The following is a 26,159-nucleotide window of genomic DNA, read 5'->3' as shown; positions in this document are numbered from 1 at the left end:
AAAGGAAATTTAATACGTACTTTGTACATAAGTTTAAGTTATACAAATGGATAATGAATATATGCACGTCAAAAGTCAATGTTATGGGCGTTAGTTGTGTATTCAAATAAAGACTATATTAGAAAATTACAAATTTTAAAAACAATTTTATACATACATTTTTAAAGATTTTTCTTATTGTAAAAAAATACAAGGAGCTTATTTTATATTTATTCAAAAACAAATAAAAGATACACACATTTTATATCTAACGAAAATATTATTGTAGTGATTTGTTTTTCATTATGATAATACGATAAAAATATAGGAAAGTAGGGAATAATAAATTGTACATTAAATATTTATGTTATTCATGAATTTTATTTTATACTCATACACATTTTTCAATATCATAAGTGTCATAATGAGTATTCTATTAGTGCCTACCATTAAATTAAAATATGAGAATAGTTTATATTTTGTCTGTATAAGAAGTTTAACAATTTTACCAAAAGTATAGTATAAGTACATACATGATTTTTTTGCAAACATTTTCAAAACTATTAATTTTGCAATTATGAAAAATTTTAAGTTCTATTTACTTTTTTTTTATTAGTGTTTATTTTCCTATCGATAGAAAACTGTACAAAACTTTTAAAACGCTTTTAATGGTCTAAAAACTTTCTTCTGAGAAATATCACATATAATTATTTCAAAACGAATGGTTTTTTTGCTCCATTTAGTCTTAAGACTTTTATTCGTGTCCAAGTATGAGTCATGACGATCAAAATTATCATAATATTCGTCAACAATCATAAATTATTCAAACAATAGCATTTATCGCATAATGAATATATCAAATTACTTACGTTATTAATATATATTAGTAATTTATTTTTGTACTTTTAAACGAACGATTTATCTTCGGTATAACCATGCAAGTAGATGGTACAAAACACTATTAGGTTATAGAATACAATTGAATATTTAAGTCTAAATAAATACTAAAGTTTACCTGGATTATAAACTTCACATGGTAAAACAATTGTATCTTTGGTAACGACTTGGTATGTGCTCGGCTTGTTCAAAAACTTAGGAATCTTGTTAGGATCAACTGGTACATACAAATCGGCATTGTCCAATTCTGAAAAATAAAATAAAATTATAACAATTAACAATTAAATCGATTCATGAGCGGTAATAGGCTATACGTCTGACAAAATGTTTTCTTTCATTAATCCGATTTCAAGGATGGAATTAGTTATAAAGTGTTTAGTAGAGAAAATGTAAAAATAAATGTTTAAAAACAAATATACATTTGAAAAATAAAATTATAGTACTAAAAGCACCTAATTGACTTCCGTAGTTTGCATAGACACTAATAATCAACTTATTAAATTTCAATAATTCAAGGAATATATCAATAGTATTAATAATTATTATATTAATGTCTATTGAAAAACATGATAACATTCATATAAAATGTTGTGATTCGAAATAATATTTGTATAGTATGTACATACATTTTTCTTGCATTATTTTGTCATTAAACATCTATATAACTATTTGTTAAATCTTAGCCATTGATTAATCACTTAAAAGTTATATTGAAACAAGAGCAATAATCTAAATATCATATTATAATACCAATGTTGTTTAATAGTTCTAATTTTACATTAGGTTTTCGATTTTAAATTAATTTATGTCCTTCAATCAATAGTACATTAATTTATTTTCACTGAAGAAAATTATACAAACAAGAAATGTATGAATAATTTACGTCATGTTGAATTTTCAAACGAAACGACAAAAATTACTTTTCCACAGTTTTAAATTTTACATGAGATTAAATGTAGTGTATAAATATAAGGCCAAATAATATATTTTGGTCTCCCGTGGGAACGGTACATGCAGTGATCAAATGTGCAACCGATTCCCATGACATATCCTTCGACATTTTATCTCATAATAGTTCCCTTACTTTGGCAAGCACCAAGATCATTCAAACGAAAGAAAAAAAAATTATATTTAAATCGATCGTTTATCCGTGCCACAGCCAATATAAGTTGCTAGTCTTGTATGCGCACACCACTGCATATTGAAGTATTCAAAGAGAAAAGTCTTTTTATATTAACCAGGCAAGAGTAGTTATATAGTATGTGTAAGCTTTCTGAAATGAAAAAAAGTAAAATGAGAATCTCTTTTTCTTTTTAACTCTTAAGCTCTGTTAAAACCAAAAACTAGGAATACGAGATGCGAGAACTTTCCGAAATAAATTCGCTTTTATCTTATTTCGATGTTTCTCGTTCAATAATTATCATAAATAATCTTCGCAGTTTATATAACTATAATGTGGGTATCTATTGATATATGAATTATGAATGATTGGCTTTGAAAATTAACATAATATATCTATATATATATATACATAAATAAAATTAATATATATACTTATTTTAGACAATTAGGTGAAAAATATGCAAAGTTTAGACATGTTCGCATGTAATATTAATAATGTAAAATAAATATAAATATATTATATAGTTATTGAATATTTTATAAATTATAATAAAGTACAACTTAAATGGTAAATGTAATTTAATTTTTGAAAAAATATATATATATAATATATTTACGTACAACATTTTTTTAGCGAAATCTTAAAATAAAATACAGTATTCACATTTTGATAATATAGGTATTGGAAATTAAATAAAATATGTGTGAAGGAACAAAACCCTCAAAACGCAATGCGATCATAAATATTTTACTACATTATATCTACTCGTATATTATATTTTCATAAGTAGCTGACAATAACGCGTCGACGAAATTATTAGTGCGTAGAAATAATTTATTTAACTTACAGTGTTGCAAATAACGACGATTCGACGATATTTAAAAAATTAAATTAAATCCATCTGGTTTTCGTTATCATAAATGGGGTGTGATATTTCAAAAAGTCAAACGTATTCCAACCGTTGTGGTACGTACGACAATGGTAATGTATACAGTTTGTAGGTATTCATTTTTTACCATAATCACAGTAATACACTGAACACGGTATTATAGTGGTTAACGAGTCTAAGATGGTTATCATGTTTTTATTTTTTTATTTTATTTTTTCAGTATAATTAATGTTATAAAATAAATTATTTATGTTATTCTATGTAACTTTTCACAATTTTAATCATAATGATCGTGTATAACTGTATACTTCAGTAATTTTAATTTAAAAAAGGCAAACATTTTGCACCTTGGGTTGGTCACTCAGAACGAGTGTATTACAAAGGTGGATGCTACAATATTATCCCATTTTTTTTATTACGTTTGAAACCGATTATTATCGCATTCTAAAAAACGAAACCGTGTGGTCTTGTTTTTAAATTTAATGGAAAATTAATTTAAAACTTAATGATCATTTTCATTTTTAATTATAAAGCTAAAGTAGTATATATTAAAAATAAAATAATAAATTAAATTACAAAACTGTTATAGACCCTGGATCGAACAATTTAAAAAATAATATTCGATAGAATAAGATGGTCAGTTGAACACTTTTTTTTCTATGAGATCAAATAATTCTTAAATCAGCAGTTTTTCTGGTAACCATTGCATTGCTCATGTAGGTTATAAAATATAATAAAATACAATTATAAAATTATGTTTATAATTGCAATAAGTGGTTAAAAAAAAAAGATTTTTTGTTTTTTAAAAAGTTTAGAATAAATATATCATTTGTCACAAATTTAAAGAAAGTTATAGTTATTCGTTTTTGCACATCTAATAAGCTCTGAATTTTGTAAAATGTACAATATTATCAGCGTACAATCACACGTTTATTGACTATTGTTTAGTAGTTCGAGTGTAAGATATATCATGGATATAAAACATTTAAACAAAACTGATATGCGTTTTAAAATAAATGTTTTATTTTATTCATGCTTATCAATTTACAATGAGCTTTCTAATTAATAATGTAATTCAATTGATGGTCAAACAATAATAGATTTTGGACATTGAATTTACAATAAAAACAACAAAAATAATAATAACAATAAAAACCATTTCCCTTTGGTCGAAAGGTGTTGAGTAACACTATATTATATGAATTAACTATAAATAATTGATGTCCAGGCGCTTAAACAATAGGAATATATCCACTTTTACGGCCATAGACGTGTAATAAAAATAAAATTTTTATTTTTAAGTTTTTTTCCTTACACGTCGTATGCAATATTTAAAAACGATGAAGTGTTCGGTGTAAGGGTCGAATGTAACCTTTTAAAAACCCGTTAGAACAGTGTGTGCTCTCCCTTTGCGTTTACCAATTCTGAGCGTCATTGTTGCTGTCGTCCCTCTTAGTATAATAACCTCCCCTCACAAAGAGTTTTATGTTACACACTTGCAATATTGTTTTTTTGCCCATTTCGGCACAGTTTCCGTTTGGGTACAAGACTTTCTCCTTAGGTCCTTGAAACCCTTGCGCATTTTAAATGTATTATGCCGTTGGACGCGTTTCCGTGTGCATAGTTGTTGTATGTTAAATAAATAATAAGCTTTGACGCTCTTCTTTTGTTTTTATTTTCGTAAAATCCTCAACCATTTGAATGCGATAGTAAAGTAAATCGCATTGAACACTTTTGTCATGGGTACCTATAATACTATGTGAACAACTCCGGAATTGCCTCACCATAAGAATCGTTTTTAATAAAGTTTTTATTATTATTTTTTTTTTTTTTTTTTAGAAAGAAAGAAAGAAATAAAACGGTTTAACGAATTTGTATAGTGAACTAGAATTGAAAGTATTTCGACGAGACAAACGTTTTTCGACGTTTTTACCCTAAAATAGTCTGTTAAAATATATTACGCGTGAAATAGATGTTACATCGTATACGATGAGAACAAATGAATGCACATGTCAATGTTGTTAATTGTGTTTTATATTTCATTGAAATATTGATTAATGTTAATATTAACTGATATAGTTAATTGTTTTTTATGATTTTTTTTTTTAATTGTCTCATAGTTTTACAATATTATCAAAAGAACAATAATGATATTAATCAATATAGATTCGTAATTATTTACTATTTTATAATTTTACGGTAGAAATATGTAATTATTTCGCCGCTTTGTATTCGTCTTATGCTTCAATGTAGAAGAAGAATATAAAAAAAAAAAGATTAATTCTTTTGAAAAGTTGAAAAGCAGATGAATATACAAAAACACTGTCTGTTGGTCGAGTATGCAGATTTTAATACCTCCTTGAGTCACTGCAATCCCCTTTAAAAACATAGGATAGAGACTGTCATACGTTTTGTTAAATAATAAAAAAAAAAAAAAAAACTCATTTGAGTAGTATTATTTTCAGTGGTCGAAATCGTTTTAATAAGTATTTTTTTGTTTTTCAGAAGTGCAATAATATTCAAAATATTCTAGTATCTATAAAGGAATAAAACATATATACTGACACACATTATTATCGTCAAATAAGTATTTTCATATATTCATATTGTAATAATGGTTAGGTACATACACACACTGTCCCTGCTCTTATATAATTTAATGATTCACAGCTGCTGTACAGGGCAGTTATTATTTAGCATCATCGAATACAGAATATAAACCTATTTTAGTATATACTCGTAGACGTGTATGTGTAGAATAATATTGGAATGTAATATTGGGATTCAGTTAAAAATAAAATTGTTAAATATTCCAAATGTAATTTATATATAAGGTGATATATTTGGGGAATGTTTCTTTAATTTTATAATGTGTTTATATAAATTTTTATTTTTGGAATGCTTAAATATGTATACTATAGACGATATTTTTAAATTACTGAATTTTTATTTGTACTGCTTGGAGAATGTTTCGTGGCGAAAAAAACTTCTTTTACCAAATTAAAATTTCCCTTTTTGTTGTATATTTATTTTAAATTGTTTTTCCTTAAAATTTTAATAAGCTTAATCCAAAATTCAAACCGGTTGTTTTTTAGTTAAATGTTTATAGAAGAAATAAAAAAAATTAAACATTTTAAGTTATTTTAGTTTAATTTTGGTGTGGATGGCGTAAAAATATTATGTGTGTACATTTCGATTGATAATAAAAGCCCCTGTGAATGAGTGTGCTATAACAATGTGTTTATTGTATATTAAGTAAGTACAATGAACAGTGAAGTATATAGTGTATACGAATTCAATTTACTCGTGAAAATAAATACATTTTTACTAATGTACATTGTATTGCTTTGAGTGTATTGTGTAGTTTAAAATGGGTAATAGTATCATAGACAAAGTAGGAACGAGTGAGTTTAAATTTTGTCCTCTATACTGTTATTCTCGCATTAAATTTTTAAAAACGCATTGCTCACAATTTATACAAATTTTATAATATTATAAAAATATTTTTGATTTTTAAGACTACCCTTTAATTCTCTATTTGTTTATTAAATACAATACACACAAATGTTCATAGGCTATTTAATCATCGAATCGAATGAGGATGAGTGATACAATATTTGAAAAATTTATATTTTTTTAAACGTTATTTTAAAAAATTCTTGATGAATATAATATATTTTACTTTTAAATTAAAACTGATAATATATTTAATATTTTTCATAATTTATTCATTATATGTGTATAATAACACGATGATAGTTTACTAGAACTAAAATTCTCTAACAGAATTAAAATTTAAAAAAAGTATTTCATGTTTTTTTCTTAAATCTATTGTATTTTGTATTTGAAATACACGAAGTAATGTATTTTTCCTATCACTGAATACAAAATGCTTTAAAATCATTTTAAACCATCTTTCTTATACTCTTAAGTAATATATTAATTTAAATTTAGTTTTTGAAATTTTTAATTTTGAAGTACACTCAATATACACCCGTGGTGCTAAAAATATTGAAATATTATAAATGTCTCGGATTTTTGATCATTTAAGCGTCGTAGCTATGGTGATATAAACTTAATTTTATTATAAGAATCGTATTTTTTAAAAAAAATTGTTAATCACGTTATTTAAAAGAAAATTTTATAATAAATTTAAATCCTAATTTTAATGAGTTTTATTTTGTCTAACTAAGAGCTAAGGGTAACAATTTTACATGAAAAAAATATGTAATATATATATATAATATTTTGTCTATTGTTAATATTACTCTAAGAATATTTAAAAATTACAAAATATTAGCAGTAGTTATATTATATATTATGGTTAGGTATTTTAGGAACATTTTCAAATTCTATATTCTATATCAATTAATATTTAACTATTCTACTGTTTTAATCACGGACTTGTCAGACCCCGCCATAAACGGAAAGATGTTCTAATCAATATGTAAATAGAAGTGCAGTTTTCATTTGGAAAAAAATAAATTAAAAGGAAAATAAATTAATGTGTTTCTTTGGTGTATTACACTGTATATTATTTTGTAGTTGCTTATTTCTAAGTTTTAACAATTCGTTTTTTATTATTCAAGAAGAGGACAGTGAAAGATAAACTAAGAAAAAATATAAAAACAAAACAATTATTCATTGTTCGTAAAATGTATGAGTAAAAAAATACAATTCCTTAAAAAGAACATTTAAGTAATGAAATATTTTATCATAGTTATATCATTTTGTGACTAATGATACTTAACACAAAACCAAAATGAATATGATATATGTGCCTAAATCATATTTATGAGTTATCACTTTCGTAAAAGAGCTAATATGTTATTATAATGTTAGAAGATATGCTACTTATAATAATTTAATTAAAAACAAATACATTTTTTTAAACAATATTATAAAATAAGGAGTATTTTATACCAAATAATAAAACATATAAAGTTTATAAAGTAAGAATTTTCAAAATACTGTAAATAACAAAACTCTTATATATATATTGTAACAAATGGCCATAGTCACCAGGTAAAATTAGATCAATAAAAATAAAAAATAAAGTTTAAAATATAACTATACTATGTATTATCAGTTAAAAAAAAGATATTTCCCTTAAATTTAAAATAAATTTTGTGATTTTTCAAATAAAAAAATATTTTGAGTATTATGTTAGTTTGCATTCAAAAAATATGGATACATTAAATTATAATTAGGTTTCGGATTTGAAGGCAAAAACCTTTTTTTTTTTTATAATAATAATAGAAAAATAATTTTTACATTAAAATGTATGTTATTAAATATTTAAGACGATGGATGTGTTTTTTTGCCTTTTTTATTTATAAATGCCTTTTTTGAATTTTTTACTTATAAATGTATTTTTGATTTATAAATTCTTTTTTTGTGTTTAATTTTCAATGGATTTGATAGTTTTATACACACCATTATCTGAAGATGGTGCATTGTCGTTTATCAATTATTTTTAATGAGTTTTATTATCTTCGATATTTATGGATATTGCTAAGTACTTTATCGAGTATTTGGTATTGCCAGTTAATTTAACGTTTATAAAAATACCCATACTACGTATCTATAGATTAAAATATATTTATAATGTGTAGATACTAGATTCAAAATTGTTAGTTAATCCACAATTTTATTTTTAATACAAACTAGTTAAAATATACAATATACAAACTATTTAATTTTTTATACATTTTGTAATTACTATTTTTTTTTAAATTAAATGCTTTTTTTTCATTTTTGACATTTAATATGCTTTTTTATTAGTTATATTGTCTTTAAATCCGAATCCTAATTTTAATTTATATTATTTGATGGACATTATATCAAATTGAAATTAATATTGACCGAATTTGATATTTTTGATACAATTCAATTTTTATTGGTAATTTAAATCCTGTTTCAATTTAATGTTTGCAATAACACAATTGATTTTATATATTTTTAATTTATGATTTTAAATTAATAAAATCACATCATGGGTATTTTTAAAAGTATTTTTTTCTCTAAAATATGTTTATCGTGTTTGAAAAAAAAAATAACTTTTAGTTCATTCAATTTAAAAAAAAAAGCCTTATTTTTAGAGAATTAAAATTCTATTCCAAATACTGGTCTATATATCATGATTAATTGTGGTTAAAAAATGTAAAATAATAATACACTGAATTGCGTCGAGGTGAGTGAAACGTAAAAAATTTCCAACACCCAGTTATAACATTTGTGTTTTGTGTACAACTAGTATTAAAAAAAAAAAAAAAAAAAATACTGTTTTTAATTTACTGTTACACATATATTTTAAATACTTTTAAACAAAATATATTGTTTTTTAAAATTAAATTTATTGTTAATTGACCAAGTGTGAACTTCATTCTAGTTATGAAACCAACCATATTAAAATGTATGGCATAAAAAGAAATGTGTGTGCTTTAATTGTAAAACACATATGTCTGTTTAAACAATTTATGACATAAAACGTGTTTGTTTTATAGTTGTTTTAATGTATTATAAATTATATTATATAGTTAAGTAAAAGTAAGTAAAGATTTCACGAGGTTAAAAATATGTGTTTAGCATTTAGTAAGTCAATAACACAGTTAATCGCAACTATATAGTTTGGTTGCAATAGAAATTCACGTCTATTTAGTAATTAAGTAACAAAGTAATATTTAGAACTTATTTACCAGTAATTATATTTTAAATCAAATAAGAACTATCATAATATTACATTTTAATGAATTTTACATTAATGTGAAATTATATTATTGTTATTATTATTATAATATTTTACTGTAGTTAAAAGATTATGATACATTACAGTTAACTATTGTGTAATGAATATAAGAGAATAATTTAATTAAAATGAATTATTTTTGTTATTATATGGATGATAATAACTTAAAAAAAAATGTATGACTAGCAATATAGTTAGAGAATTTTTATGGATTCGGTTAAAAACGTATTATTGATATTAAATATACTTTGTTTCAAAAGTAAATTACGGAGAAAACTTTTGAAACAAACACTTATAGGAAATTGAATGGAAGCTCGTTACAGAGTTAATTTTGTGCGATGGAATATTCTCTTTTAGATCGTTCTTGCTCCTTAGACAGTATATCATATACCTAATATATACATATACATATATATATATATATATATATAGTTTGAAATACGATCAGTTGTTTATCGTCCAATAAATTTGCAAATTTACAGTGTCCACATATCATATAAATCATTTGAAATTAAATTTCACAGCGGATTTTCGTGCTGTTTAAAAAACCGATACAATAGTATCGTTTTATTTAATACAAACGTCTTGCACGAGTTCAAACGTGATCAGATAATCTGACTGCTACGATCCGAACCAATACCGTTGGGGCTGGAGGTGAATCGTCGATTAAACTGTAGTGCAACGAGCCTTATAAAGAGTTAACGCCATCGACGACGTTCTTCGTCATTTCAATATGCCGTTGTACTCCTCTAGACAAATAGACAACCGAAACTAAGACGTCACAGGGAAAACATAAATAGCGTAAAATTTTTAATCTCACGACGTATTAATGATTATTATACGAAGACTGTTTATTTTCGTCGAACGATGTTATATATAGATTGTACACCGATTGCATAATATAAGGATAGTGTCTTAATGTGTGTGCCCTCGTTCGATATTTACAAAAAATAATATCACCTATTGATAGAAACAGACGCATTGTGCTATTAATGTTTTCAAGTTTGAGATTAATAAAAAAAAAACCGTAAAGATGAGTTGGCAGTGATCGAAAGTGTTCAATATTTAAAAGTTCCTATACGTGTGATATTAAAATAAAACTATTAAGACTTAAGGTCGAGTTCAATATTTGCCTGATAATAATTTCAAAGTTTGTTTCAAATCTGCAATAATTAACCGTACATATATAATATTTTATAAGGGCAGTACACTCTAAGCACTAATTATAATATTATAATAATCATTCAACTGGCACGGTCTCAGGAGACAATCGTAGCACAGCGGATACCGTTCGGAGGGTTTTGTATCTGTCTGTAGTATATTATTATATCACCACATAGTACCGGTATTTAGGCCGCTTCCGGATTTACCCGACAGTATAATATAGTCGTTTACGTTTCGCAACTGATTGCGATGTGAAATTTGTACTACCGTCATCGTACGTATGAAACGGTCGATACACACACGTAAACGTTCATTAAACGTATAAACGAAATTTAACATCCAAATAGATAAACGAATTTAAATTTAAATATAGTTTTTGTCGTTTAATCTTATAGAATAAAAAAAAAACTATCATATCGTTTAATTCAAACCGTACACAGCTTAAACGAATCAGTGAGATTAGTTCACAACAATTATATAATTTTATAAAATATTGAATTTTCGTTTTAAAATTCCAATTTTTTATAACATGCAATTTGAATTGAGTATAGACAGGTGAATAATGTTTTTGTGCTTTCCTTTATAATTAATTAAAATAGACATAACTTCTTTCTATGGTAATTTTTGTGATTGAATATTTATTTATTATCACGGCATGTGTGTAAGTATAAACTTAGAATTCAAAAATACGTAGATAAAAATTATTCAGAAATGATTATTTAACAGTTATAAAATATTAAACCGTAATATTTAAAATATATTCTATAATCTAATATAGACTACTGTTAAAATATATTATGTTATTTTATCTATAAAACGTATATTAAAATTTAAAAATATATAAGTACGTATAGCATTCTTAGAATATATATGCAACGTCATGAACACGTAAAATGGACATTTTATAAGAACTTTACAGGTTAGGTATAGTTATTTGAAATATTTATAAAAAGGGATTTTTTTTTATAGTTTGTTTACAGTTGTACGATAATATGTTATGTATAAATCATGTATAATATGAAAGAATTTCAATAATGGAATTTAGTTGTAGGAATAATATCCTATAAAGTCTAGATACTGTTAAACACATTATATTATCACTATTTATAACTATAATATTATTTGTTTATTTTTAAAACTTAATTAACATGTAATTCAATCGTCTCTTTTCACATACTCAAAAATTTATTAATATATTATTTTTTAATGTATTTTTAATAATTTTCTAGTTATTTCTTGAAAAAAAAATTCCTTTCAGACGCGCGTAGATTGAGATAAATATTTGAAGTACATTATCATTCCTTAGATTTTTCCCTTAGAACCGCTCGATAATTTTTTATTATATATACATATATAAACGTGTATAACGAACGTTATGAAATTATTTAAATATCTATAATTATATTTAAAAATAACTTTGGAAATTGCTAGTTAAAAATTTGTTTTGAAACTTTTGGTGGCACAACATGACGATAAAAACCAGTAAATATTAACTATCGATAAATAACGTATGGACATATTTGACACGACCTTCACCCGTCTGTTCCAGATACTGTTGGTTTTAGTTGATATCATTATTGGGTTAATTTTTACAGTAGGTATTTACCACATAATTAATATTAAATTATAACATTTTAGCTATTATGGTGACACGGCGCTTTATATAGGCGAAATAGGTACATCATGGTCTTGTATGTATTTTTTGAGAAATATTAAAAGCATGTTATAAAAAAGAAAAAAAATTAAACGTATTTCAGAAACAAGATAGTATCGTAACAATATTGATGTATAAAAACAAATATACACGCGTATAACTCGAAATAACTATAATTATTCACTAATCACCACCTAATTCAGCTGGACTTAAGAAATCGAATTTAAAAAAAAAAAAATGTGATTTACAAAAATAATGTTTTGATAAAATAAAATTTTTTAAATCAGGCTTTTTTAGTTTGAATAATATAGCGTGTAAGAAAGAAATCTCCATTATAAGTGAAATTACTAACGAATGGCGTATTATTGGCAAAATATTGTTCTATGTAATAACTAGTACTATACACTAGCGTTATTTACACGAGGTAAGTGCGAAAATTCGTATATTATAGAATAACTATATAGATGTATTTTAAAAATTTCAGCGTTAATATAAGAACAATTATATTTTACTGGAAATTTAATTTATAAATATGATAACAGAGTTAATGCATGCCAAAATATGATAAAATATAATGAACAAAGTTCAAATAATGTGAAGTACATCATAATTATACGTAGGTAATCAAAAAAGAAAAGTATATTATCAAAACATAATTTTTTTTATGAATTGATTTATATTTCAGGCTCAGGATATTATGTAATAAAAGAACAGTGTAACTAGGTTCAATTTTGAACTTCAACATGAATATAAATGGATAATATTGTAGAGAAAATATAATGAATAACGATAAAATAAGAATATAGTTTAAACTGTATAAAATTGAAATATTATTTTTAATTAAATATTCGAGTTTGTCACCTATATTTTAAAACTAAAAAATAATAATAATAATCGTGCGTTATAATATTCTAATTAAAAACTGAACATCATATATCTAATACATGTGAATTCTACAGAAAAATGTATGTTTTATTATTAAATGAAAAAATAAATAATATAGAAGAAAATTTAGCTAAAGAAATATTCTTTGTTCTTTAAAAAAAGTAATAAACTATATAATTAATAACTTAATTAGTTTTGTTTTATATTTTTTTGCAACAGCATAATATTTATTTAATCACTTCACAAATATTTATTAGAAGTCGTTGCTTAACGTTCACAATAGTTAAATACAACACAACACGCTAAGAAAGGCTTTTAAATAATTAAAAAATCCAATTAAGAGTTTGTATTATAACATGTATTTTTAAATGCCCAATAATAACTTTTAACCTAGTCCAAGTTTATTTTTTAACATTCCATAATAACTTGCCTAAGTTTTTTATTTAATGTTTAATAATTAATATTTTTTTGTTACTGAAGTCAACGCTCAAAATTGATTTAAGGGCATTAATTAAAATATTCGTAGGTGGGATAAAAAATATGTAAATATATATATAATTAAAAGTCTCGAGAAAAACAATTAATTGTTTTTATTCGTAAAATATAATAAATATAATCCAAAATAAGTGCGATTACGATAGATAATGTGCATAGCCGCATTAAAGGTGATAACTGATAACTTTACGTGCCTACCCTGTACAACGAAAACTTTCTGGAAGCCAACGATTTCTTTTTTAATATATCATAAAATAGAATAAACAAAGAAAACAGCAGCGATCTGATATGTTTTGAAATTATAATGGTTGGTAAACTAGAACTCAACAAGAAGAAAGTATGAACATCTTCGGAAAAATAAATAAACATAATATTATACAGGTACCATTGTCTGGTTTATTTTATTTTGTTTTTCTCTGTTTTTTTTCTTATCTCCAAATCGAAAACTACAGAAAAGAAAACAAACAAGTTTGTGTTGCACAAGTGTACAACTAAATTCCCGAGGAGCTTTGCCTTAGAAAATCACACCATTACGTCAGTATGTATATGGGCTGAGTGTTAAACATTTCCTTACGATTTATTGTTCTCCTCCAAACTTTAAGCCACTTTTTGCATTCTTCCTATGTGTTTTACGTGTGAAGCTACATCCATACGTGATTGTCGTAAAAATGAAATTACTTGAATTGTGAAATTTATCATTCAAGTTATGTTGTCGATAAAAGTTTACAAAATATCTCTTTCGTGGCATAAATAACCGATGGCTTTAAGATACCTTAACATTTTACAGCGCATTTCGTTTTACGTAATATCGAATTTGTAACTAAACTGAGGTTGTTTGTATTTATTATTACGGAATTAAAATAACAATTAATACACTATAATATTTTGAAATAAAAATAGGATTTTGCGTGTTTTTTTTTTTCTGAATCATCCTACATTTATATTAAAGTAATATAAATTAAAATAACTATTAATAATTGTGTTCAAATATTTGTATTGTTTCTGTATTAAAAGACTCTGTTTATTATTCTGATTTTTTTACAGATGTATTTTTTTATGTGATATACTTCTTTTTGTATATTATTTAAATATAATATTTAGTTTAGAAATATGTTTTTATAAGTCCCAATCAAGTCAATTAATTATAAAAAATTTTAGCAGCTGCTTATAAAACGTATTCAAGAATGATAATGCGATGTTCAACTGTTTAACATCCATGATTTTGTTAATTATTTCTCAGCATTTTATTTTCATATTAATTAATTTCAAATAAATTGCGATTTCTGAATATATGTTTTTACAAAGAATTTATACGCAGAATATATGTAGGTCATTCAGTTATTTCTCCAATGTAATCATTTCACATTAAACTAATGGAACAACGCGGTATAACAAAATAATATAATGCGTATTATAATATTATCTATATGCATTTTGTAGCTTTTGTGGTTTTTGACTTAACTGTTAAGATTCATTAGAAAATGTGTAATACGTGCAAGTATATTATACATTTCAAGTTAAGCATAAAATCATAAATTAATTAGTAAAATTACTTTATTCAAATATTATAATTTTTACTTTTTAAGTTACAAACGATAATATTTTATAATATCTACATAATGCAACATTTTAGTCATTAATTAACCGATTTGGCGAGTAAAAGAGACACGATTTTCTTTATACATTTGAAGTAGATAACTCTTTTATTAGTTATTTTAAAACTAAAAAAACAAATTTGTCAATGTTTTCCTAATAAAAAAATTGTAAACTCGATCAAAAAGGTAAATGTAATATATCATCAAAGTAAATAACAATTAATAAAAAAACATTACAACGCTAAGTTGTAACTCGTATAATTTGGTTACTTCAAAGAGCAAAGAACGCGATACTGTTAAATATTTATAATATAAATTTCATCGATACCAATAACATTAAAACACAATAATTAATATCCAATTCTATTGATAATTTAAAATTTAAAATAATCTACAAATGTATATCTATTTTCTCAACTTAAATGTGGGTCAATAATTAAGTGAAAAGTAAGTATGTACATATATTATCGTCTAAATAATAAATGACTGTGTAATGTTAAAATTAATCGTCAATTTATAGTTTTATATATTATATATTTATATGTAATAATTTTATTTACATCTGCTTTTATTTAAAAAAAAGAATAAAATGATATTGTGCTCTGCAGTTAGGTAATAATATTTTATTTCTTGTTGGCAAAGTTAAATTAAATACTTAGAAAATGAAATGAGTGTGGTGATATTTTATTAATCTGATAATGCAATGAACCTAAAATATTTGAGTACTTATATACCACTCATCATTAAAAATGTATTCGGAATTCTAGAATTTAGAGTAGGTATATGTATTTAGTAATTAAACTTTGTGATCAATAAAAGAACATATTTGTTGCACAAGATCAACCAAACGTACAGTTTCAATTCAATTCCAAATGAACAGTACCATGTGTAGATGGAAATATAGATAGTAGTGGTGACGAGACAGACTACAACTTTGAAGAAAACAACGAATTTCTCTAAAATAATAGATTTTAGAAAATGTACAAGAATATAAGAGAGAAATCTAATTTTCAGTGAAAAAGAAGTAAAAAATGTCAGCACTAATGAGGAATTTCGCAATTTAATTGTAACTGCTAAAAAACTGTTTCTTGTCGATTTTTTAAAGGATATTCTTTTTCGCTTGGTCCTAATGAAAAAGAAAGTGGGTTATGAAGTGGATGGACTGATGTTATTTGTTTCATTATTATTATTATTATTATTATTATCATTACTATTATTATTATCGTTGTTGTATAGGGACAAAAGAATAAAACAGAAAAATAAAAACCTTGTTAGGTAAATTTTGTTAGACGATCAATGAACCACTGACTAAGAAGAAACTCGAACTTCAGGTTTTACTCAAATGCACAAAACCCCCTATTATGAGAGCTCTTGTGCATATATTTCCAAACAGTGAACACACAGATGCGCACGTGTGCGTCCGCAGACTACTTGACTTATCAATTCGATATCTTATTTTTTTGTTTTTTATTGAATCTTTTAAGAATATAAGAATATCAATAATAATAATAATATCAATAATTTGATCATTTTTATATGCATGCGTGCTCACACGCCCATACATATCATGATTTTTAATATATTCAATAAATAATACATTGCAATGAATATAGTGAAACTAATTATTGATAACCGTAAATAGTTTAAATAAAAGTGCTTTAATATTTATTTAATCATTTTAATTTGAATAAAACAATAACAGCGATCATTTTGAAAAAAAAAACAATGAAAATAATAGAGTATTGTTATAATGTTTTTAATTGCTTAAAACTTGTTGGTTCGCATAAAATAGTGTTACTGTAATAAATGTACGAAGTGATTATTTAAATCTGAATTATTGCGGTCATTAAGGATTTCGAATGTTGTGTTAAAACTCAGTATTTCACTACCACAATGGTTTTAAAACTCCACGTCACCGGCTATCGTAGAAAATGAAAAATTTAATTTGAGATAATCAAATAAATTCCGTTCATGCATCACACTTTTTTCTAATTCTTTAATGCGTAGTTAGTTATATATACCTGTGCATGTTATATTACACAATTATTTACGTGTATAGGTACTCAAATGTTCAAAAGGTGTGTCGGACATTTATTACGACATTTCATGCTAGCACGCGTTTTTGTAGTTAGTATATTAAAAATTAAAAAATTCACACACCATCGAGTCATTATACGCTATTTTCTAAATACCAAAAATGTCAAGACGAAAACATTTTATTTCAGTTCGATTTAACAATTTGAAATACGGGAACAAAACAGTAATGTATATGGGGTTAAATTTGTGGTATTGTACGCATGTACCAGGCACATTGTACCTATAATGATGCATTGACTTCATTATCATATTATTGATCATGTACACGTTTGTATTGTTTATAAGCTCAGTTTGAGTATATAGGTAATATATGTATAGGTACACTGTGAATATATATTTTATTATAATATTATTGTTACGGTAAGGTCATGTACGATAAGACATTGCGGCGACGTTGTAAACATTGTAAACAGACTATTTTTGTTTTGATCACAAATTAATTCTGATATGTATTATTAAGAAAAAAAAATACACGCTTTGCGTGTGAGCTGTTAATAAATTTGAATTCAAACCTAATGGTTTATGTTGCTATGATAAGGCAAAAATAACAGTTAGAATTAAACCACCTAGATATATACCAGATACCTACTTGAAATTACTTGTCGTTTATGTTCTCTATACTGTATAATACAAGAACAAACTTTAAGTAACAATTTTTAACACTACAGCTGGTGATATCATTATACATTATATAGCTTTGTATTAGCACACTTTTGTGGTGCAACTAAACTCTACGCGCTGCTTGCCGACTTATCGTTGCAAACTTTGAACTGCTCGGAATCTCAGTCATTTAATTAATTGTGTGCTATAAATAATATTTTAAAAGATAAAATCATTTTTAATAAACTGTTGTTATTATTCTGTGCATACAAATTATGAATATTCTGATAAAAATAGAAATGGCTGGATATACGATTATTTTATTGCAGACTATCATAAATGAACTATCAGCTTAATCCGTTTACGATTCCATTCAATTAATCATATCGACATTAAAATGTTTACATTATTATTTTCAACAAACCATCAAAGTAATAACGGTTTGAACGGAAAATACATATTTGAATATCATTATTTGTGTCTCATTCCATTTCCAAATAATTTTGATTGACTTGTCAAACATTGCTTTGGTTTTATTTTTACATTTCAAATTGATATCTATGCATTAATAACTATGAAAAACGTTTATTCAGTTTAAATAATTTAAGTTTTTTCTGTTCAATTGTGCATTAACGTTTTTTTATTGTGATTTTCTTTTGAATCTTAAAAAATTTTACAGCTGAATTGTGTTTATAGTGTGCTTATTGATCCAGAGGACCATGCATTTAATTTAATATATATATATATGTAACACGGAAAATGAGCTATCGGGTTCGATTACACAACATTGTCAGTACTTATTTTTATTTTACCACATGGTAATTGTGGTACCTACATCGCATTTAAATACTTAATTTCATTATATAGAAGAATTAAATTGCATAGATTTTTAAAATTCGTCAGGTATGCTAATGTACTAAATTTATTATCGAATGGCTACAGGACATTCTAGCATTAACCGACGTGGATACAGAATTGTCACAAAAATAGTGTTTTGAACATAACGCATAATAGATATTATAAAATGTATGATACACGTATGTTATTCTAGACGAAAAGATATGACTCAGAAAAAAACGTTTCGTACAAAACCATAGGTTAACATTATTACCGCTTACTCGACAGTATATAATAATTATATGAAAAAGCTATTTATAATAATAAAAAAAATAATAATAGTTTTTTTTTTTTTTTACAAAAGTTTTCACTAGTGTGGAATTATAAAAATACATCATAGTAGTATTCATATAATATGATATAACATCCCGGAAAATGATAAACGGCGGTGGTAAAAAAAAAATAAATTAAAATTACAAAAAAATTACAAAAAAACTAAATAATAATTAAATTCCCTATTGAGCGACAGTGCAGTAATTAAAATGTAACACCGACATGCGTGCACAATATTATATATAACATCGAATACCATTCATGTGGGCTAGTTAAATTCATCGGATTTGTGTGTCGGCAGCATCCGGTCCTGCGGTGGGAATGTTTCGTAATTATTGCGGGGGCGCAACGGTGTAAAAAGGGTGTAATAGTGCGATGTTTGGGATGCTGGCGGGAAATCTTGTGGCAGAGGTTAAAGTGGTGGTGCTGGGGCGCAGCAGGAGGTGACGGTTGTGAACTTAAGAGAGACCAATATGTGTTTCGCAGAGATAGTTTTTCCCGGAAGGTACCTACTCGTTTTTACGCGGATGCAAATTACCAGAGCATGAAATGTAGATAATAATATAACACGCCGGAGCGCATTTTTCGCTATAATGACGGCCAAGTTTTATTTTTTTTTTCATTTCGTTCCGGATGTGTAATACAAAAGCAAACCAAAAAAAAAAAAAATAAACAACAGTTACATAATAATATTATTATATAGGTACCATAATATCATACACATATGTATAAAAGTACAACACGAAAAACACGAAATGTATAAATGCATACCGACATTGTACAGAGTAATATTCTCAGTTTTTTTCTTCAATAACACACAGTTTTTCAATATCTTATTTTTTGAATTTTTAATTAAATCTAAATACCTATAGTGATATGCAAATTTTAGTAAATGCTATTAATCTATCAATAATTATTATTCATAAACATTGCCCAAGTATAATAAATAGTAGATCCAATATAACTTCTGCTTTATTTTTTGGTAAATCTATTTTCTAATTATCTTTAAAACATATCTTTAAATATATATATTTTAAACTACCAATATGAATTTTTGTGTTGTTAGTTCAACATTTTTAGAAAAACTGTCCGATAAATAACTTATATTAAACAATTATGGGGTTTACGTTTAAACTACGGGAGTTTGTATCGGTATTTGGCACTTTAAAAAGTTTTCAAAAAAAAAAACTTAAAAATTTGAAAATATGGTCTTTGAATATATTTAAATATTTTTAAGAATTTAGACAAATAAATTGACATGTGTATTGAATCACTCTGTATTTGGTTATTATTATTATTATTATATATTACGTATAAATATATATGTAATCCGAGATGAAGTACGATCTAGTTAATTATTATATATATATATATATATATATATATCTAATCTTTTTTCACGAGTCACACGTTTTTCTAGTACAACGATTCGGGTTTGGATATGCGTTTAAAAGACTATTTTTTGTCCTATTGTGGTGAAGAAGGCTGACGGGAAAAATGACTATCAAACGATATAGCGCACGTCATGCACAGTGCATAAAATTCGTCATTTTAAACGAACGTTTAAAAATAACAACGATCGAAGCTTTAGTTTTTCAATTTTTTTTTTCTAGACAATTTTACCACATTACAGTAATATTATGTATACTCTCATATTTGTACACGTATTGTGCGACCTATACGAGTTTGAATTAAAATCGCCGTTTACCTGCTGCAACTTTCAAACTCTTGGCATTAGCCGACTGCTGAGTTGTAAATATCTTGCCACAATTTAATAATTTATCGGGTAACTTTGTTGATTCATTGTTGGAATACTCGAGGAAGATGGATACGAGATATAGTTACGTAACTCAATAGTTCTTCCTTAAGTAATAACGTGGTAACAAAGACTAATATAATATGTTTAGCGAATGTCGTCTTCAAGAGAGCAATGCGATATTATATAATTTTTGTTCAGACTTGTGCTCGATAGGTAGCGGAGAAATGATATCGTTGTAGTCGTCATACACACAGTCACAGTAATATAATATTATATATTTAATATTTTAGTTTCTGAGAGGAATGATGAGAGAATCATGTATTTGATTTTACATTGAAATTTTTTTATTTTTCTGTGTGTGTCTGTATTCACAAAATATGGTGTAAAAAATTCTTTAAATGCTAATTGGATTTAGTTGGTACCTTTAAGAGGTTGAAATAGAACATTTTTAGTCTTTTTAAAACAAACAAATAATAAGGAAAAATGGAAATTATGCAAAACTAGTTTTTGAAAATTCGATTTTTTTTTTTTTTTTAAGGTATTACTTAAAAATTAAAATCTGTAAATACTCGAAACGTTTACTTAATGTTCATATTATATTTTTTTATAGATGATAAAATATTATATTATTGATTCTGTTTTAACCTATTTATGATATTATACGTTAGATATTTCCAAATTTTTTTTTTTTTCTATAAATATCGATAAAAATATTGTACTTGGTCAAAAGTTTGAAAATTTAATACAAGGGTCTTCATGAGCAGTGTTTATACTTAAACAGATATTTTAACTTATTTTTTCTATCAGATATTTGATGTTCAAATTTGGACAAGATTCAATATTTTAACGAAGAGTATAACGTTTTTAAATAATTTGTTCTATTTAGAAATATTTTTCGTGGATATTTGATACTTTTACTTATATTATTAGACACAATGAAATATTAAAAACATATAAATTAATTTTATAGTATTACCTATTTATAGTACAGAATATATAACTTTATTTGTGTGATAGTGAATTAATAGACCACCTCCGCTCAAAATCATTTTTCGATGCAATCATTTATCATTGAATTCAAATTTAACACATCCATTATTATCAGCGACTTACTCAATAAAAATATAATATCATAGATTGTTTATTAGTAATGTTATTATTGTTATAAGCAGATAGATATAGTTTAGGTATCGCCATGAGTGTCATATCAACATTGTTATCAGACCAATGCTAATTTGGTTAAAATTTACAGAGGTACTTTAAACTTTAAAGTAACCTAAAGTTTGACCAGCTTCCATAAAAATCTTTAGGATAAACGACTCACCTGATCTACCCCTCCTTAAACGAAGCCCCCGTGATATATTACTTGAATTCTAGTATTATTAACTTATACGAATATTCAATTCAAATTGTAAATGATTCAGGATCAGACGTCAGTCACGACGAGATCAGTTATGACGGTCTCGATCGCGACTACTATCAGAGCAATATACGATTCACGCCGACTTTCTAAGTACTTTCGTGTAGAGGAAAACTATTGATGCGATTATGCTTCCGTTCATCAGTGGTGGCGGTCGATCAGTAGCAGGTGAACATCGGAATGATATAGTCGCGGGGTGGATGGTTGGTTTTTAGGGATGCCGGGAAGAGGTTTGCGTGCGTACGTGCTCAATAAAAGTGTCTGTGCACGGGCTCGATATCGTTTAACGTCACGCGCCCTGTCGCGAATTAATAGGCAGATAGAGCCGGATCGAGGCTGAATTTCCGACGACTATAATTCTGAAATAAATTTCCCGGGTATTAACGTCGGGTATAAGCAATCCGAAACGACGTAAGTACGTCTGACTTACGAGTGTTTTACCGCCGTTTACGTGACCCGTGCACATTATAATATATTGTTTGTACACACGGGTTCTGTGCCCAGGAGTTGCACCAGCTATAATACCTGACTATATTATATTACACGTGAATCATGTTTATAATTTACATTATTTATATATATAAATGTTTTTACACAGTACAGCTCATAGTTTTATTTTTAACTAGCTTATTGTGAATTTATACGTTTTGTATTCCGCGTAACTCAAAACAGAAACGAGAGAACAGATTGTTCACTGAGAACTCATCGTAGTTCCTTTTCTCATCAAATTTACTGAGATAACTCTCTCACACACACACGCATATATGTATGTATTATAATTGACAGGCAAAATTTAGCGATTGTATTTACTTATAAAAAGTCCAGATCAGAGAACTTTATTAAACAATTTGTTGATTTAGAACAAATATTTATTCAGTGAGTTAGAAATAGCATCAAACACGACTAACCTATACAAATAAAATCGCAATCTACAAAGATGGAATGATAAAATACGTAAAAAACAACAACAACAAAAACAACAACATAAAACGTGCTTTTTAACACAACAGTTAAAAAACTAATGTTAGTATATGATGTTTACCGTTAAATAATATATTTTCCGGTACAAATTCGCAATATTTAGGTCTCGTGTCCATTTCCTTCTTGACGGTTGTTTTTTTTTCAGATATTTAACAGAGAAAATTTTCGATTGTTCACATATGGTGCCATAGCTATAAGACGGCCGATGGGAAATGGCACCTGACATGTCAGTCAGTTCGACCGGGAAGACTAAAATGTCATGTTGTTTAATATGTATATGCGCATTTCGGGAGTTTTCAATGTGTCTAAACGGTCTTAAATATTATTTGACGACCGTGTTTATTTGCGAGGGTTGTAAGTGCTTTGATCGACATTTGAACTTCCTCTCCTCCCCCAATAACAAACGCTACAGAAGTAAAAGATTATCCAAACGCACCCCATACGTGCTTACACCGTATAGCAGTGTGCTCCGGCGGACATGTTGATCCGATAGATGACCCTTGAAATGAGAACAAACATAATATAAAACGGCTAGCCAAATATTGAACCCTGCGCGGAGATGCATATTGAACTTATTGCGAAAGTATGTCTCGTATCCCATAATATTGTAATCCAAAAAAAAAAAGTAAATAAAAAAAAAAAAAAACCAATAAGTAATAAGTAATTAATAAATAATTTTGGAGAATTAAAAAAAAAAGAAAATATGTATATTGTATGTGTATTTTATTATTTTATTAACATTTGGATATAATACTGTTATAAATGTATTAATTTAAAAAAATGATGATACTATAAATTAATTATTTGTTTAAAATATAATGAAATTAACATATATTTTTTATTATTTCAAATACAAATATGAGTAGACTTACAAATTGTATAATACTATTTAAGAAAAGTATGTTGAAATAAAAAAGATAAATCAATATTAGATAGATAGTTATCTATAAACCGTATTGTGTATTTTAATTTTATCACAGACATCAATTAAACTTTAAATATATAAGTATAGAATAATTAATATCATTAATAGTATCAAAGACGTGATCAAGAAAGCGACTCATTGTAACTTAACATTCCACACCAAGAGTATTTTATAGATTAAAAAAATTTGGCATTAATTTTTAATTAAAAATTGTTTTCATTCATTATCATTTAATAAACTTTTAAAAAAATTTAGTAGGTATTGTGCAATTGAACACGAACTTTATGTTCAAGCCAAGTATATTATAAACTTTGCTTTAGAATCCAATATAAAACTAACGTTTAATTATTTTCTTATTTAAAATAGCAGCATATATTAACAAAAAAAAAAAAATAATACATTAAAGTGAATTAATAACATCAGTCTGATAAAAAAAAAAACAACAACACTAACTATAGTTTCAACGATTTGTACTAAACCAAGAGCTGTATAAAAAGTATACCTTCAAAAATAATTGTTCAATTTAAACAAGGAATTGAAAAATGTTCCTATGTACTTAACATCATATAGTTTAATCGGTAAACCGATATTGTGATATTGATTTAGAACCATTATATTTTCGTAACAATAGATCAAATAAAAACTTTGTTTAGTCAAACACTCTGAATGGATCGAAGAAAAATGTAATATCTTAAAATTTTAACAAACTCGTAACACTTCAAAGAATTAATGGTTTAGTGTTTACAAATTCCCACAGCTTATAAGGAAATTCAACTACTATGATTCGAATCCAATTGACATATTAATATATTAATTGTGATTACGTGCAGAATTAAAGTGTGATGTCGGGAATTTATTTTTCATATATTTTATTACGAAATTTAAAATTATTATTTCTTGTCGTGATATTAACTCATATTTTCTATTACCATTTCTAAAAGCATTCAGGTTGATCACAATCAAGTAATTTATATAATATTTTTAAAATATGTTTTAAATGCTATATGGAACATATTATATTATTTGTAAATTTATGGACACTGCAAATAAATTTTTAATACTCATGGACCCGATATTGTAAATGAATCCATGTATTGTAAAAATACTGGATTTGACTTTTGTTTAAAATTAACAGATCGTGCAGAAAACCAATTTCGTTCTGGGAGGCAAGCAGTTTGGAAATTGTATTTTTTTGGGTGTATGATACACTCGATATCACTGTAAAACATAATACAAGGTATATTTGTAAATGGGTATCCAGAATTTATAACTCTAAATGTCACAAGAGTTTATAAATTAGAATGCAAAAATACAAATATTTTCTTATAACTTATTTACGTAATAAAGAAAACGGTATTATAATTAAAGTTTAACATTAAATATAAATTTAGTAATAATTATAATAAATTTATTGATATTATTAAGGAATAATAGGTAACTAGTTTTAGATAATTTTTACATAAATCTTTATCAAATATTGTTATTATTTCTAGTAACATCAAACAAAATTATATTATATATTATATTAACGTAATAAATGCATATTATACAATTTAATGAATTTAAGTATCGATTGAATTTACCGTTCCTAAAATATGCATTGTATTACAAATGGTGTACATAGTGGTCAAAAAAATTATTTGGTGTATTATAGTAACATTAACTGCAACCATTAAAATTATATCGTTGTATGAATAAATATCAACTTCAATAATGATTTGTTAAGGTATCAAAAATGAACCTAAACGATTGAACAATATTTAAAACTTGAAAATGTA

At 25.6% G+C, this 26,159-nt stretch overlaps 1 protein-coding gene across 1 annotated transcript in view; it reads right to left on the bottom strand.

Moving 5' to 3' along the window:
• The window catches only part of LOC112592811 (limbic system-associated membrane protein-like), a gene marked incomplete at its 3' end in the record, with an annotated part of 454,015 nt that overhangs the window by 23,837 nt on the left and 404,019 nt on the right, over positions 1 to 26,159 (bottom strand). The window contains exon 2 of the mRNA XM_025336962.1: positions 995 to 1,123. Within this exon, the coding sequence (XP_025192747.1) occupies positions 995 to 1,123 (129 nt within the window). The remainder of the gene's footprint in view (positions 1 to 994; positions 1,124 to 26,159) is intronic.

The sequence above is a fragment of the Melanaphis sacchari genome, unplaced genomic scaffold, assembly GCF_002803265.2.
Source record: "Melanaphis sacchari strain LSU unplaced genomic scaffold, SCAv2.0 Contig195_pilon_pilon, whole genome shotgun sequence".
NCBI lineage: Eukaryota > Metazoa > Arthropoda > Insecta > Hemiptera > Aphididae > Melanaphis > Melanaphis sacchari.
The sequence above is the reverse complement of the archived record's forward strand: the minus strand, read 5'-3'. Positions and strand labels throughout refer to the sequence as shown.